At 27.7% G+C, this 13,843-nt stretch overlaps 1 protein-coding gene and 1 non-coding gene across 2 annotated transcripts; one reads left to right on the forward strand and one right to left on the reverse strand.

Moving 5' to 3' along the window:
- Positions 1-6,238: 6,238 nt before the first annotated feature.
- Positions 6,239-6,362, forward strand: LOAG_20062. Its single transcript has one exon. It is a non-coding gene; the product is annotated as a tRNA-Leu (tRNA).
- A 948-nt stretch (positions 6,363-7,310) lies between these two features.
- On the reverse strand, positions 7,311-12,172 carry LOAG_06542 (hypothetical protein). The gene is made up of 11 exons (XM_003142078.2): positions 12,023-12,172; positions 11,581-11,727; positions 11,120-11,261; positions 10,688-10,843; positions 10,308-10,406; positions 9,809-9,967; positions 9,624-9,711; positions 9,163-9,326; positions 8,536-8,690; positions 8,052-8,253; positions 7,311-7,703 (listed from the first exon to the last, which is right to left on the reverse strand). Exons 1-11 carry the CDS (start codon positions 12,157-12,159, stop codon positions 7,515-7,517), a joined length of 1,638 nt encoding a protein of 545 aa, XP_003142126.1. The 5' UTR covers positions 12,160-12,172; the 3' UTR covers positions 7,311-7,514.
- Positions 12,173-13,843: the final 1,671 nt, after the last annotated feature.

Genomic DNA, 13,843 nt, shown 5'->3' on the forward strand with positions numbered 1-13,843 from the left:
AAGTGATAAAATTAAACTTAATTTTGCTTACGATAATTAATCTATAAGAAATTGGTTGGGATATGCAGAAATGAAATATTGTATCAGATACAGTTAAAGTGGAACAATCCAGAATTAACTGTCAAACGATTACAGTATGTAAGAAACTATTATACATTACATATTTGATGTAATGTCATACTGTCAGTGTCATTGTGTTTACAAGTCATCTGGAAAAATTGATTTACCTATCCATTAAATTCTTATCTTAGTTCTGAAATCGATATCATTTGATATCCATCTGGATGATTATTGTTAATGATAAAAAAATTAATCTAATAAATATATATCTAAGATTAATCTTTGTACATTTATAAATAAGTATTTATCATGAAATGTTTCCTTTTTTTTTTTTGCATCTAATATATGACTATATGTGAAAAATTACGAAGCATACTGTGTTGACAGTATTGTTATACGATGATGTACCGTTTCGAAATTACCGTTTCCTCTTTTTTTCGAAAAGTTTTATTCAAAAATTCTTTTTTTTTTAAAATATAATTGAAATATTGTAAAACTTTTCAATCGATTTCAGAATGTTAATTTGAAGATGCAATGAGAAATGTGGTAAAACTTTTTGATTAGATTTAAAATTCTGATTTTAAACTAATTTCAAGTTATTAATTCCAAAATGCAATCATCGTATAGCAAAACTTCTTGAATTTTTAAATTTTGGAGTGTCAAAACTTTTTAATTGATTTTAGGGTATTAATTTTTAATTAAGCTTGAATGTAATAATAATTTCAATCTTTCTGCTAATTTTTTACAATTATTTGTTTATTTTTTCTTAATGAAAAGAAAAATAAAAGAAACAAAAAAAAATCTATATTTAAACCATACTTGAAATGCTCTTTTTTACAACATTAAGCTTTTTAATTGATGCATATTTTCCATTTAATTTAATTGGCATAGTTAAATTGTCATGCAATTTAGATTTATCATAACTGAATGTCATTGATGTCGTCAATTGTCGCATAGATGTTATACTGTAACAATAATGAAATTTCGTTTTTTTTTTTGAAAAATTAAATTTTATAAAGTTTGTTCTAAATTTAACAATGCAAAAAAGGAAAAAAAAATATTTTTTAATGAGAATGAAATTAATGAATAAAAATTCTACGCAATAATTTCGATCATTTCCAATCGTAACCCTTTTTTTTTGTTACAAAAAAAACCAGCTCATAAAAAGTTATGATAAGTATCAATTTAAATTGTAATAAAATGTTTTTTTGTTGTTATAAATAAAAATTAGTAAAGCTATTCAAATAAGAGGTAAGAAATATATTATCTCGAGATATCGCGATAATTACTTAATGCCAAAAATGCTTGTCGAATTCTTTCCTTATATTCTTGTTCTAAAAATAAATTATTGCCTTTATTTAATACTTGAATTTAAATTAAAAGTTAATCAAAAACCGAAAATAACATTATTTCTATGTGATATTTAATGGATAACCGAAATGATTACGGTAAATTGTAACGACAAGTGACAGATGTTTTGTTGACAGTGTTTATACTTACATTAGGATATTTACCTGATTTTAACAGTAACAACCCTTTCTAACTTAGCAAATTGATCACTAATGTGTGTAGTTGTCGCTGTTGTTGTTTGTTGTTGTTATTACTGTTATTGTTGTTGTTGTTTTTTTATTGTTGTTGTTGTTATTGTTATTGTTGTTGTTGTTGTTGTTGTTGTTGTTGTTGTTGTTGTTGTTAGTAGTGGTAATAAATTGGTAGTTGTGATGATGATAATGATGACTGTGGAGGTAATGATGAGACCAAAAGTGATGCTAATAGTTAACAATGATTATAGGATAACCTTTGAGTGAAATTATTGTGTAACACGTTAAGCTACAAGTAATATTTTTGAAATAAATCATTCCAAAACGATATCATCAATTAGTGATAATTTTTATTGCCAATAAAGTGATAAGTTGTTAATTTGTCATTAATGTGAGATAAGCTTGACAAAATGATTGTAATGTTCGTCAAATATATAGCGTGATATATTTGTCAAAATTCTAGTTAAGATTTAGCTAATTGGAAATCTAAACAGTTTATTAGAATTTGATAACTGATAACTGAATGACTGTGACAAAAAGTGATTTGATATGACCTTTTCATATCGGAATTGTTTGTTTTGTTTTGTTTTTTTTTTTCGTATTTTTCTTTCTTTTTTTTCCTTTTTTTTAAGAAGCTCATTGGATAATTAAACTTGTATTAGCATATGGATTGTTCCTAATCACAGCGAATAATTCCGGTCAGTTATGGGTAAAAATTTTAAATAATATACAGTTATGATAACAAATAGCATAAACATACTGAATTAAATGCAAAAATAGATCTTGACATAATGGAAAACTTAAAAGTTTAATCGAAATATTTGAAATAGAATTGTATATAATTATATTTGAAAAGATACAAATGAGATGGTTGAATATCCTACCTGTAAATAACATGTCAACATACTTTTGTGGACAATTTCAAGTATTATTATTGTCTGTAATTTTCCAATGTACTGTAATATTGGAAATATTGTCCTGTAATATTGTAATCTTTAAAAAATTCTTTTCAAGAAAAATTAAAAATTTTAATTAAAATATTTAAATATCTTCTTTATCTCATTTTATCTTATCCAATCATTTCAATCTTATTTTTAATTATTTCCATTAACATCCCTTTATCTTGTACATCTAATTTCTTCCTATTTTTACTTACTTTATCAACTTTGATATTACTTATTTAAAATAAAATTTAAAAATCATAAAAATTACGCAATAAAATGATAACTTTCAGTTGCAATTAAAAATTTAAAAAAGGAAAAAAACAAGCAAAGAATCAAATATACATATTTACAAAAAAAAAAACAAAAAATAGAAAGCAAATCAATATATCAAAAGATAGAGAAAATAGATTTAAATGAGTTGCACAAATGTGAACGATTAAATCCGGTTTCTTGATCGGAATATGAATCCCAAAATCTGGTTCCCACTATTCTTTATCCGGTATTTTTATTATCATATATATTGGAAGTTACATTTCTGGCGTTCAATTTTTGATGCCTAAAATCATTAAGTTAGCATGGAACTTAATGACTTAATTATCGATTGCAAATTACTGATATCATTTTATACCGATAAATTCCATTATTTCAATAATGTCATATTATGATATTGAAACGAAAGATTTGCGATACGAAATATTACGAGAAGATTTGAATGATTTGCAATGATAAGAGTTACAGGATATCAGATAACGGATAATTTATCCTAAATATCCGGAAAACCCCGAAAATTTTGACGATTACGGAAAATCATTTTTTTTCCTTAACATTTTCCATAATCAGGAAAAGAATCAAAAAGTGAAAAAAAAAAAGTGATCTTCTTATCTTCATTCTATTTTGATTCTCTTATGATATCATCAGCCAAACGTAAATACTTAATTAATGATCAAACATGGAGAAGAAAGAATTGAAATGAATTGAATTGAATTGAACTGAACTGAACTGAATTGAACTAAATTGATATAATATGATTAAAAAGTGATGATGAAGTATTTAATCAAATATTTACTAACTCGCTATACTAAGGGATAAGTTTTTTTTTTTAAATTGTTTGAATTGAATTGAACTGAATTGAATTGAATTGAATTGATTTGAACTGAATTGAATTGAATTAAATTGAATTGAACTGAATTGAATTGAATTGATATAATAATGATCAAAAAGTGATGATGAAGTGTTTAATGAAATGTTTACTAACTCGCTATACTAAGGGATAAGTTTTTTTTTTTTAAATGTTTGAAACTTGAGAGAAAGAAAATAGCGGAGGAAATAAGAGAAAAAAAGAAATAAAGGAAGAAATTGCTTTTGTCATTTTGTCAATTTATTAATTTTTCTATTTATTTCCTTTTTTTTTCATGTCAAAAAAAGGAACAGAAGATGAGGTAGAAAAGGAAATGCACTTGAATAATTAAAAATGTTCATTTTTGATTCAATCATGATAATGGCAGTGATAATGATATTGATAATGATAATAGTATTACCTGTACCACTAATGAATAATGTGATTAGATGAGCTCATTATTATGAATATTCAAAATCATCAGTATTTTTGTTTATTTTTTATCAACTGCCATTTATTGTTAGTAATATAATAATGATGGATTATATTAATAGTACAAATAAATACTATCATTATTATTAGTATCATTACCACTGCCATTTGTCGCTAGTAATACAATAATAATTGATAAAATGTTAAGATAATGATAACAGATGATTTATGAACTTGAAAGGAACTATTTATCAATGTTATTGTTTATTGTTGGTATACGAATAAAGTTTACACTTATCATATTACTTCAATTTATTTTATCCAAGCAAAACATAATTTTTTTCGATAATTTTTTATTCATTTCTTTCTATCCAATTAATATTTTACAAATAAAAACCATTTCATGCTCTAATTTTATAAGCCATATATTTAATGAGTTAATTGGAATGATAATTGAAAATTAATAACTGGATCAATGCTTTCCAATCAACTAATTAAATTCATAGCTTACAATTTTTTTTTTTGAAAAAAATAAACTTTCAAAAACCTTATTGTTTTATGATTTATGAAAGAGTTACAGAAAGTTATGCATACAAATTAAAAAATATTTGAAATTATCATTGGACATTAAATCAATTATTTATAACAGAATTTTGCAAGATGCTTATTGGCTGATAAAAATCGTTTATAACTGATATCAATGAATTACTGATTATGCTATTATTATCACTAAGTTATAGCTAAAAGATACAAAGTAGTAATATTTACATTTTTAAAAGCAACAAAAAATTGCATTAATTATCTTTTATTCACAGTATAATAAGCTTTTTAAGTTCAAATCTATTCTTTAAATTATCATTACCATCTAAATCTAATATTTAAAATTAATATTTTAAATTAAGGATTAATACAGATGAATGGAATGAAAGATGAATTAAATTGATAATATTAATAAATAATAGTGATAATCATTAATAATAATAATAATGATAATAATGAAATAATGATTTAATATGAGAGTATTGAAGAAATGATCATTAGCAACCGTTATGTTATCATATCTTAAGAATGATTTGATGATATTCATAAATATTGCAGCTTATGTGATTAACAAATTGATCATTATTAAATTTATTGATAAAATAAAAATATTAGCATTAGTAATGGTATAAACTGATTATGATAACGATTAAATGATAAGACATATGCGTATAAATGGGAGAGTAATGAAGGATAAAAAAAAATATATATATCTATAAATATCAAATTTGAGAAGAATTTTCCCCGTCTAAAACATTCCATTTCTCTTTTGCATCAACAATCCTTATCAGTGAATTTTGCATCAACAATCCTTATCAGTGAATGATGGGAAGAGAATTTTATGATCAAATGAATACAAACAATAAGTATAAAATGATGATAATAATGATGTTATCAGTTCTTTAATTGTTATATTTTAATATTTTATATAGCTTCTTTTAATGATATAAGAAAAAAGAAAACAAAAAAAAAAAGCTGGATCTTTATCCTCCCTTCTTCCTACCCTTATCTTATTATAGAAACGAATATTGTTGAAAAAACAAATAAAGATTAAAATAAAAAGTGAAAATAAATGAGACATAAGGAAATCAAATACTTAATAATAGAAATTATTGATATATAAGAAAGATTGTGCAGGAAAAATTCAATAATATATTGGAATGCAATGGTTTAGTATAAAATTTTACCCGGAAAAAAAGATTATGTATCTGCTAATCGTTAAATCATTCAATTCAATTCATAAATCAATCAAGCTTATCAAATTAAAGAAAAAAAATTTGAATTTGAAAACTTAAATTAGTAATTTCTAAAATTTAAAAAATGCAATATTTTGTAACATTTATGTGTGCTTCTATTTTTGAAATTTCCTCATTAATTTGTTACAATTATAATTGTAAAATTTAAAAAAATATCATCTTGAAAAATTTAAATTTAAATTGAAAAATATTACTTGGAAAGATTTAAATTTCCAGATTTAAATTTGAAAAAAAAAAACTTTTTTTGCAAAATTTTCCTTTCTCTAAAAACATATTTCTAAAATTTGAATATTCTCAATGTATCGATCTTATCATTGATATAGCCATTAGCCTACGCTTGTATGAATGGCACGGATGGCCGAGTGGTCTAAGGCGCCAGACTCAAGCATATGCTTCACACGAGTGTAATAGTGTGGTATTGGGGCCTTCTGGTATCGTAATCGATGCGTGGGTTCGAATCCCACTCCGTGCACATGTTTTCGAAAAAAAAGGTACCAGAGCACAACTTCCCTCCTCTCTCTCTCTCGCCCTCTCCTCTTCCTTCCCTATCTCTTCCTCATTTCTTGGGCCAATACGTTGTTTTGCTCCGTCCATTTATTTGAATGAAATATTTATTTTTAAATTAGAGAACTCTAAAGGTGAAAGGTCAAAACTTGCCAAAATCTTAACAAAAAAAATTCCCCAGAAATTCTTCTTTTGAGAAATTCAAAACTTTTTTCTCTTTTCAAAAAACAAAACATTCCGAAACAATGAAAAGAAAGAAAAAATTCTTCAAGAATTTCAAAAAAAAATGAAATTTTCACTTATTCTAATATTTTTAAAAAGTTTTCAATTGAATGAAAATATTTAATTTACAATGTACTATAATTTTTAATTGTATCTATTACTGTTACGAAGGAGAAGCTTGCGCAATATGATTGTTCATCATACCGCCGTTTTTTTTTGTCAAATTCTCATAAAGTGAAAACTTTTAATTTATGCAAATACAATGATCTCTTTAGACTGGTATCACAGAACTCATTGAATCGGTCACGAATCCAATCTAATAAAATCATTCCGTTTCTTTTTTTTTCCGTGAAGTATAACTGGATAATAATAATAGTAAAGGTCATCCAAAGATCTTTTTCTTTTTTAAATTAAAGAATCCTTGAAAATTTTCAAAATTTGAATTTCCATACATTCGTTTCGAATTATTTAAAATTGAGAAAAATATAAAAGATGCACCCAAATCTAAAGGATTCTTTATTACAAAGACAGAGCATAGGTATTAGCAAAACATATAACTAAGCCTTAAAAATAATGCCTAAGAAATAGTTTGGTATTTTTAAATCTAAGAAACAGTTTGGTACTCATAATTAATCTTACTACACCGTAAAAAAAATTAACAATTTAATAACATGCAATTGTAGGGAATTCGATGAAATTTTAAAAAATTCCAAAAATGAAATTCATAAAGGCAAGGATTTACCCGATAAGATTACATAAACCATGCGGACGAGATACAAGTAAGTAACAAAGAAATAAAGAAACACTATGTTTCACTTTATCCTTCACTCGGTTTCAATATGCTTAGTATAAGATCAATAAAAAATTCATTGTTTTTTGAAGAAATCTGATATTTTCCTTATTGGTACACTTGATTTTTCTGGCACTTCTCTTTTTTCCGTTTTTTAGCGATTGTTTTAGAATGAAGAGCAGTACTAGTAGTAGTAGTAGTAGTAGAAGTACTTTTCCTTTCTTTCCTTACATCAAAAATAATTTGTATATCATCATCCTGTTCATGCACCTTCCTTTCTGAATGGTGTACATTAATCTGTAACAAAAGTTTTCGTATATTTTAGCCAAGAAACAAGACTGCATAAACAAACAACTTTTGCACTCGGTGAGAAGTATTTTTAGATTTAGAATCTATCCAACCATATGAAAGATCAAGTTTCAGAAATATTCTGGATGGATACAAAAATAGCACTAAAATTAGTAAGCTTCGAAGCGATTAACTGAGACTTCATATCGAAGCAACAACTTAAACTGAGGAAATTTTTAGGTTATCGTCTTTTACACTGACCAATGTACCATCACAAACAAGTGGGAAATCCTCAAGTTGTAAGCTAAACCAGAAATTAGTTTAATTCTAAAAGAGGATAAAATTTAAAACGTTTACCGAAGTTTGTGATGAAGTCTTCGTCACCTTTTCACTAGGCATAGCTGAATTTTTAGTGTCCGCACTGGTAGAAGCATCTGTCACTGAATTCACTGCTCTATTTATTGCCGTCGTTACCCATTCTGTGATTTGTTTTGAACGGCCATCAATCCCTTCCCGAAATCGATCTGCGGAAAGCGTAATATTCTTCACCGATGGATCCCTAGCATGCGCATTGAATTTTTTGAAAATTAAACTATTTTAATGAAAAAGTAAAAGTTAAAACTGAATTGAAAAGTTGCAAAAGAACTAAAGCTGATACAGCAATTGTTTAAACAAAAATAGACTGGATGAGATAGTAACTCAGAAACTGTCACTTCAGTAGGAACATATACCGTTGCTGTTGGATAAAATCAACTGAGTTCCAGAAAAAAGAACTACATATTTCTGAAAAATATTTTCTATTATTTTTATTCAAACAAGAAATACTGTTTGTTCAAGTTACCAAGTTTCCGGTATTTTCGACTTGTTAATATGGCGAAAAGTTGCCCAAATTGAATTAAATAGAGCTTTCGGGTCATATGTCTTCATCTGCATACTTCTAGTAAGATGAACATTGGTTGTACAGCCAATATGAAGTGTTGAAGCGGTTCGGATATTCTATATGGAAAACTATGAAATTTGAATTTTTCTTGACGAACTATAATTTTTTTTTGGAAAGTGTGAACAAAGTTTCTAAACTATGAAAGCTTCCTAAAAATATGCATATTTTAGCACTAAAAATTATACTGGCCTGGTCATTAAATGCAGCACTATCTTTCCACAGCAATGCATAATTAGAAACATATCAATCTCAGCACAAAGGCTTAGTGATGTCAACTGAAATTGCTTTCAACTTAGCCATCGAGAATACCACTAATTTAAACCGCATCACCTTTATTACTTAACATGTGCTTGTAATCTTTCTAATTTGACCAGATCTTTTGTGTGTGTATATATATCTTGTTACATCAACGTTATTCAATGAAATAAGGAGAGCATTGCTAATATATCATAACTAATAAAATGAAGAAATCAGAAGAGAGTAGTTTCAAGAGAAAGTAGTAGCATCTGTGATAAAATTAAGCCATACTGTTATTTGGTCGTCAATTAAGCGTTTCACCAATTCTTTGATTAAACCTTCCAGCCAAAATTTCACGTCACCATCAGTTTTTAGAGCATTAGGACCGGGAAAATTTTTACTCACAGCAACCGAACTTTGTTTGTCACGTGCAGTGACTTTTTCCTCATCAATGCCTAAAACACTGAAAAACGTTTCTCTGATCAGATTTCTCTTAATATTAAAACAAAAATTAAGAAGCTAAATGGAATTTGACTTTTAATCATACTGCATTTAATGGTTAGGTACCACCAGATGTTATGGAATCTATCATGTTACTGGAAAATTTAACTTTTAACTGATCTGAATGTATTTCTGGGTTATGTTTTTTCGGATGTTACATTCCTGGAGGCGTTAAATCTAGGTTCCGCATAGCAAAGTACGACTATATTTAAAATTCAAAATAAATATTAAAAAAGTTGCAAAAACCTTACCGCGCGCAATATTGTAAATCCATTTTGCTTGAGCCGGAAAACACTCGCTGAGATCTGACATTGATATTTGTGATAATTCTCCCATTGTCTGCATTTTTTGAAAAATAAACACTATAAACTTTCGTGAATACAAATAAACTATTTGATCTGTTTTGGTGGTTCAGTCCGTGAAAAGCAATACGTACTTTAACATCGAATTTTTCCACTAATGCTCTTCCCAATTTGCCGCCAAGATTTCGTACTTCATTTATAGGAGTGTATTCGAAAACTTTAGGTATAGCTTCATTGAATACAACAGTCTGTTGTCCAGGCTTATGTCGTGAGCAAACCAATTTAGCAATCATCTAAAATATGGAGATTTGGAAACATTGAAATATGTGCCATTTAACGAAGAATCCTCTGAACCCATCAAGTTTATGTCTGAAGCATAATACCAAACTACATTTCGAATTAAATAATCACTTAAGTGATTCATGACAATAATTAAGGATTTGACAAAAAACTTGGAATTCCGTTAATCAGAACAGTCATTAATTGATTTGCAATTCTAATTTTAATTACAACTTCTATCTTTATAAATAAATAAGTTGAAAACAATTTTTCGGACTATTTTATTTATATATTTTTTTCATATCTTCACGGAAAACACAGCTGAAAATTCTGAAAATTCTCAAAAGATCAAACCTTGCTACTACCAATTCCAGCAGAACAATTGAAGGCAGTGTTTTTCTTTATAGCACTCCTTATCTGTTCTATCACATCAGCTCCGATGATTAATTTTAGCTAAAAATTACATAATTCCAATAATATATATGCAGTATATCATATGACAATGAAATAGATCCATGCTCATGCAAATACATTATTTCTGCTAACAATTCTTCAGCCATCTTATCACAAACTTATTCAAAAACTACTATCCATTAAAACTCAAAATTTAAGTGTTCAGGTAGAAAGTTTTATGAATATCTCAATGGACATCCGTAACAGCTTCGTCACATAGATAAAGTGACCTGAAATTCAATATTTAGATGTTCATTTTTTGGCTTATATCCAAATAATACCTTGTATTCATCCTGTGTTTCGTATGCTTCTGATATAAAGGAGTGCAAAGATTCAACCCTATCATATTTCCAATCAGGGATTTTGTCTTCATTCAAATCAGCTCCATCAGCAACGTGTGTTGTTGGAAATAAATCCACTGCATTAGGTTCCATATACTGTAAATTGAATCCGATATGGAAACAAAAAGGAATTTTATCTAATCATCAGCTATCCAGACTGCTTTCAATCACTGATGTAGAATCCGGAAGACAACAATGTTTTTTGCTATTTACAACGAAGATAAAGTATCCAACCAAAGGTCACCAAGGAATCATTAGGCAAAAAAAAAAGGAAACATATAAAATAAGCAATTCATCCTATACTATGTTGAATGGTAAATAATAAAGGTCGAAAAATATGAGGCAATGGTTATCAAATCAAAAAAGGAATACTTTAACTGAAGGATTAGTGGTTTCGAAGATATGCTGTACTAAAGCACTGAGATCCAAGTAAGCTTCATCAACCGATGCTCGTTCAACGACAATTCGTGAATCGAATTCATGCAAAACTTTAAATACTTCGGCGGATGCATCCCTGTAATGAAACACTCTCTTATCTAATGTTATAGCCTTGCAGTGTTCACCCTTTCTCTCTCTTGACTTTAAACCGATTGAAAAAGACCAAAATAGTATGACGTTTACAATGCATGCACTCCAAAATAACGGTAACTCCCTTAAACCCGAGATAATTTCAAAATTATTCCCAAACTTGCAAATACAAAGCACGGCATATTTGCATAACGGTGGTAAGCTTAACATCATAATTCCGCATTCTGCACAAATATTCGAGTACCTGTATAAGGTAAAATTCCATACAGCGCAATAATAGGTATAATATTGCTTTTCAAGCTAACCTATAACGTGTGATATCTGCCTTATCAATATGTTCGCCAACTGGTACATAACAAAGTGTCAAATCAGGACATAAGGCCTTTGCTTGTTCACCAAACATACCACGTTTGATACCAAAAGATCTTGCTTCATATGATACAGCAAGTAAGCTGCAATATGGATGATAAAAAAAGGTTGCTATGAAACATAGAAATTTGGAATTAGCAATAAAATGATTTATTAAATAGAAATGAATATTAAAAATTACTCTATGTAAACGTAAAATAATCTTTAGTAAAAAAGTTTAAAAAAAACTGCGAGTGAGAATATAATCAAATTAAATAAGTGAAGTATGAAGTTTTAAAATTAAAATTCGAAATTGTAATTCGAAATGACTTTCAAGTGAGAACCTAAAGATGATGAATTCGGATTAAAAATTTCGATAAATCACTTGAAAATGCTTACCCACCACCTCGATAATTAGCACTACTATGTTGAACAACGGCGACCGGTTTACCATACAGATGAGGCTGAAGACGTTGTTCTACTTGAACATAGAAGCAATCCATATCAATTAATGCAATTATTCGTTTCTTTTCCATATTATCGCTGTAAAATTAATTTTTAAAATTAATAGGAATTTTTAAGATTTAAATTCAAAAGTATCAATTGATACATACATTTTTTATTGAACAAATAAGATACAATCATATTTTTTCCTAATAAATGTGACAGTTAAAGTACACTCATTGATAGTTCAGCAGTTTCCCAGTAAATTAAACATTCAATAATTGCATCCTGAGTAATACACTAAAATCTGATGAATGATAAATTATCTGTTCAATAAATTGGATTAATTAGAAATAAAAACTATTAATACAACCTTTCTCCCTTATTATACGTAAACTTATTAACATAAGTTACCTATAACAGATGATATCAAGTAAATGTATTTATCCTCATAAATGCAAATCACGTAAATTTAAACTAAAACAACTGATGCAAATTAAAATAATTTCGCGCCGCAATAAATATTCAAAAATAATTTTCAAAAAATTTCAAAAATTTTAAATTTCCTCCTTAAAAAAAGTGATAACATCAAATGCCATCTAAATTCTGATTAGGTAGGAAGAAAAAAGCTGAAACTTTTAGAGAGTACCACTATTTCCAGATAAAATATTTATGACATCCCTTGAGATAGTACAGGTGCTGCGTCAGATTTACACAGTACCATCACCAGGTCTTCATTATTCCTGGAATTCAATTTCCAGGTTTAGTTTTAGGAGAGAATTCTCACCCCCTCACTCTAGATTTATAAAATCACTGATCACTGATAAACAAGTACCATTATCAGTTCAGTCGCAACATGAGCGCAAGCCTATCAAACCCTATTAATCCCCCTCCCCTTTACCCAGACATGATAAGCTGGTCCGGAAGTATATCACTTCTAAAAAAATTGGATTGAGACGATTGTACATCCAGCAAATCATTCTAATCATTAATTAGAATAATGCGCATATTTTATCACTGATAACTGATTACCATCCATTAGCTGTACTTGATAATCATTTCATTCTTTCTCCTCAAGTCATCATGACATGTCACATGATATACGTATGTATTTATTGATGATAGACTTCTCTTACGTCATTGCAAGTTTAGCTTATTTTTCTAATCTACTCATTATATTATCTGTAATCTTATCAATCTTTGATCTCTTGCCATTTTCTGCCTATTTTAGATCAATAAAGTTAAGGGATTTAGTGCTTATTTTTTGAGATCTTTTTTTTCTTTAGTATTTACTTCAGTAATTATTCATCTTATTTACTAAAATACTGTTTACTGGAATACTTATTTATCAGTTATCAATTTTCTATACTTTCATTTGTACTTAACAGCTTCACTATTTCTCCACTACTTACATATTGATTTGTTATTGCTATACATACTGATTTGCAAGAATACTTATTTGTTGCAATATTACTTATATTATTGAGTTATTCAGTTATCTGTAACTTTATATGTCCATTAGTCGTTTCTGTTTAGCATTTTAAATTCAAGTTAAAATTTTCATCTTTTTTTTTTCAGATTTAAGTGATGTTATAATGGAGCTAATTAGTGCATACGATTTATGCAAACTTGAAGAAGCGGATGAATTACTTGAAACTGGTTTGCAATCTTTAGATACATTGCTTGGCGGGGGCATATCACCGAGTACCTTTCTCGAGATTGTTGGCCTATCAGCTACTGGAAAATCACAATTCTGGTTCAGTTTGATTATCCTTT

This window comes from Loa loa, assembly GCF_000183805.2.
Source record: "Loa loa unplaced genomic scaffold supercont3.194, whole genome shotgun sequence".
Lineage (NCBI taxonomy): Eukaryota > Metazoa > Nematoda > Chromadorea > Rhabditida > Onchocercidae > Loa > Loa loa.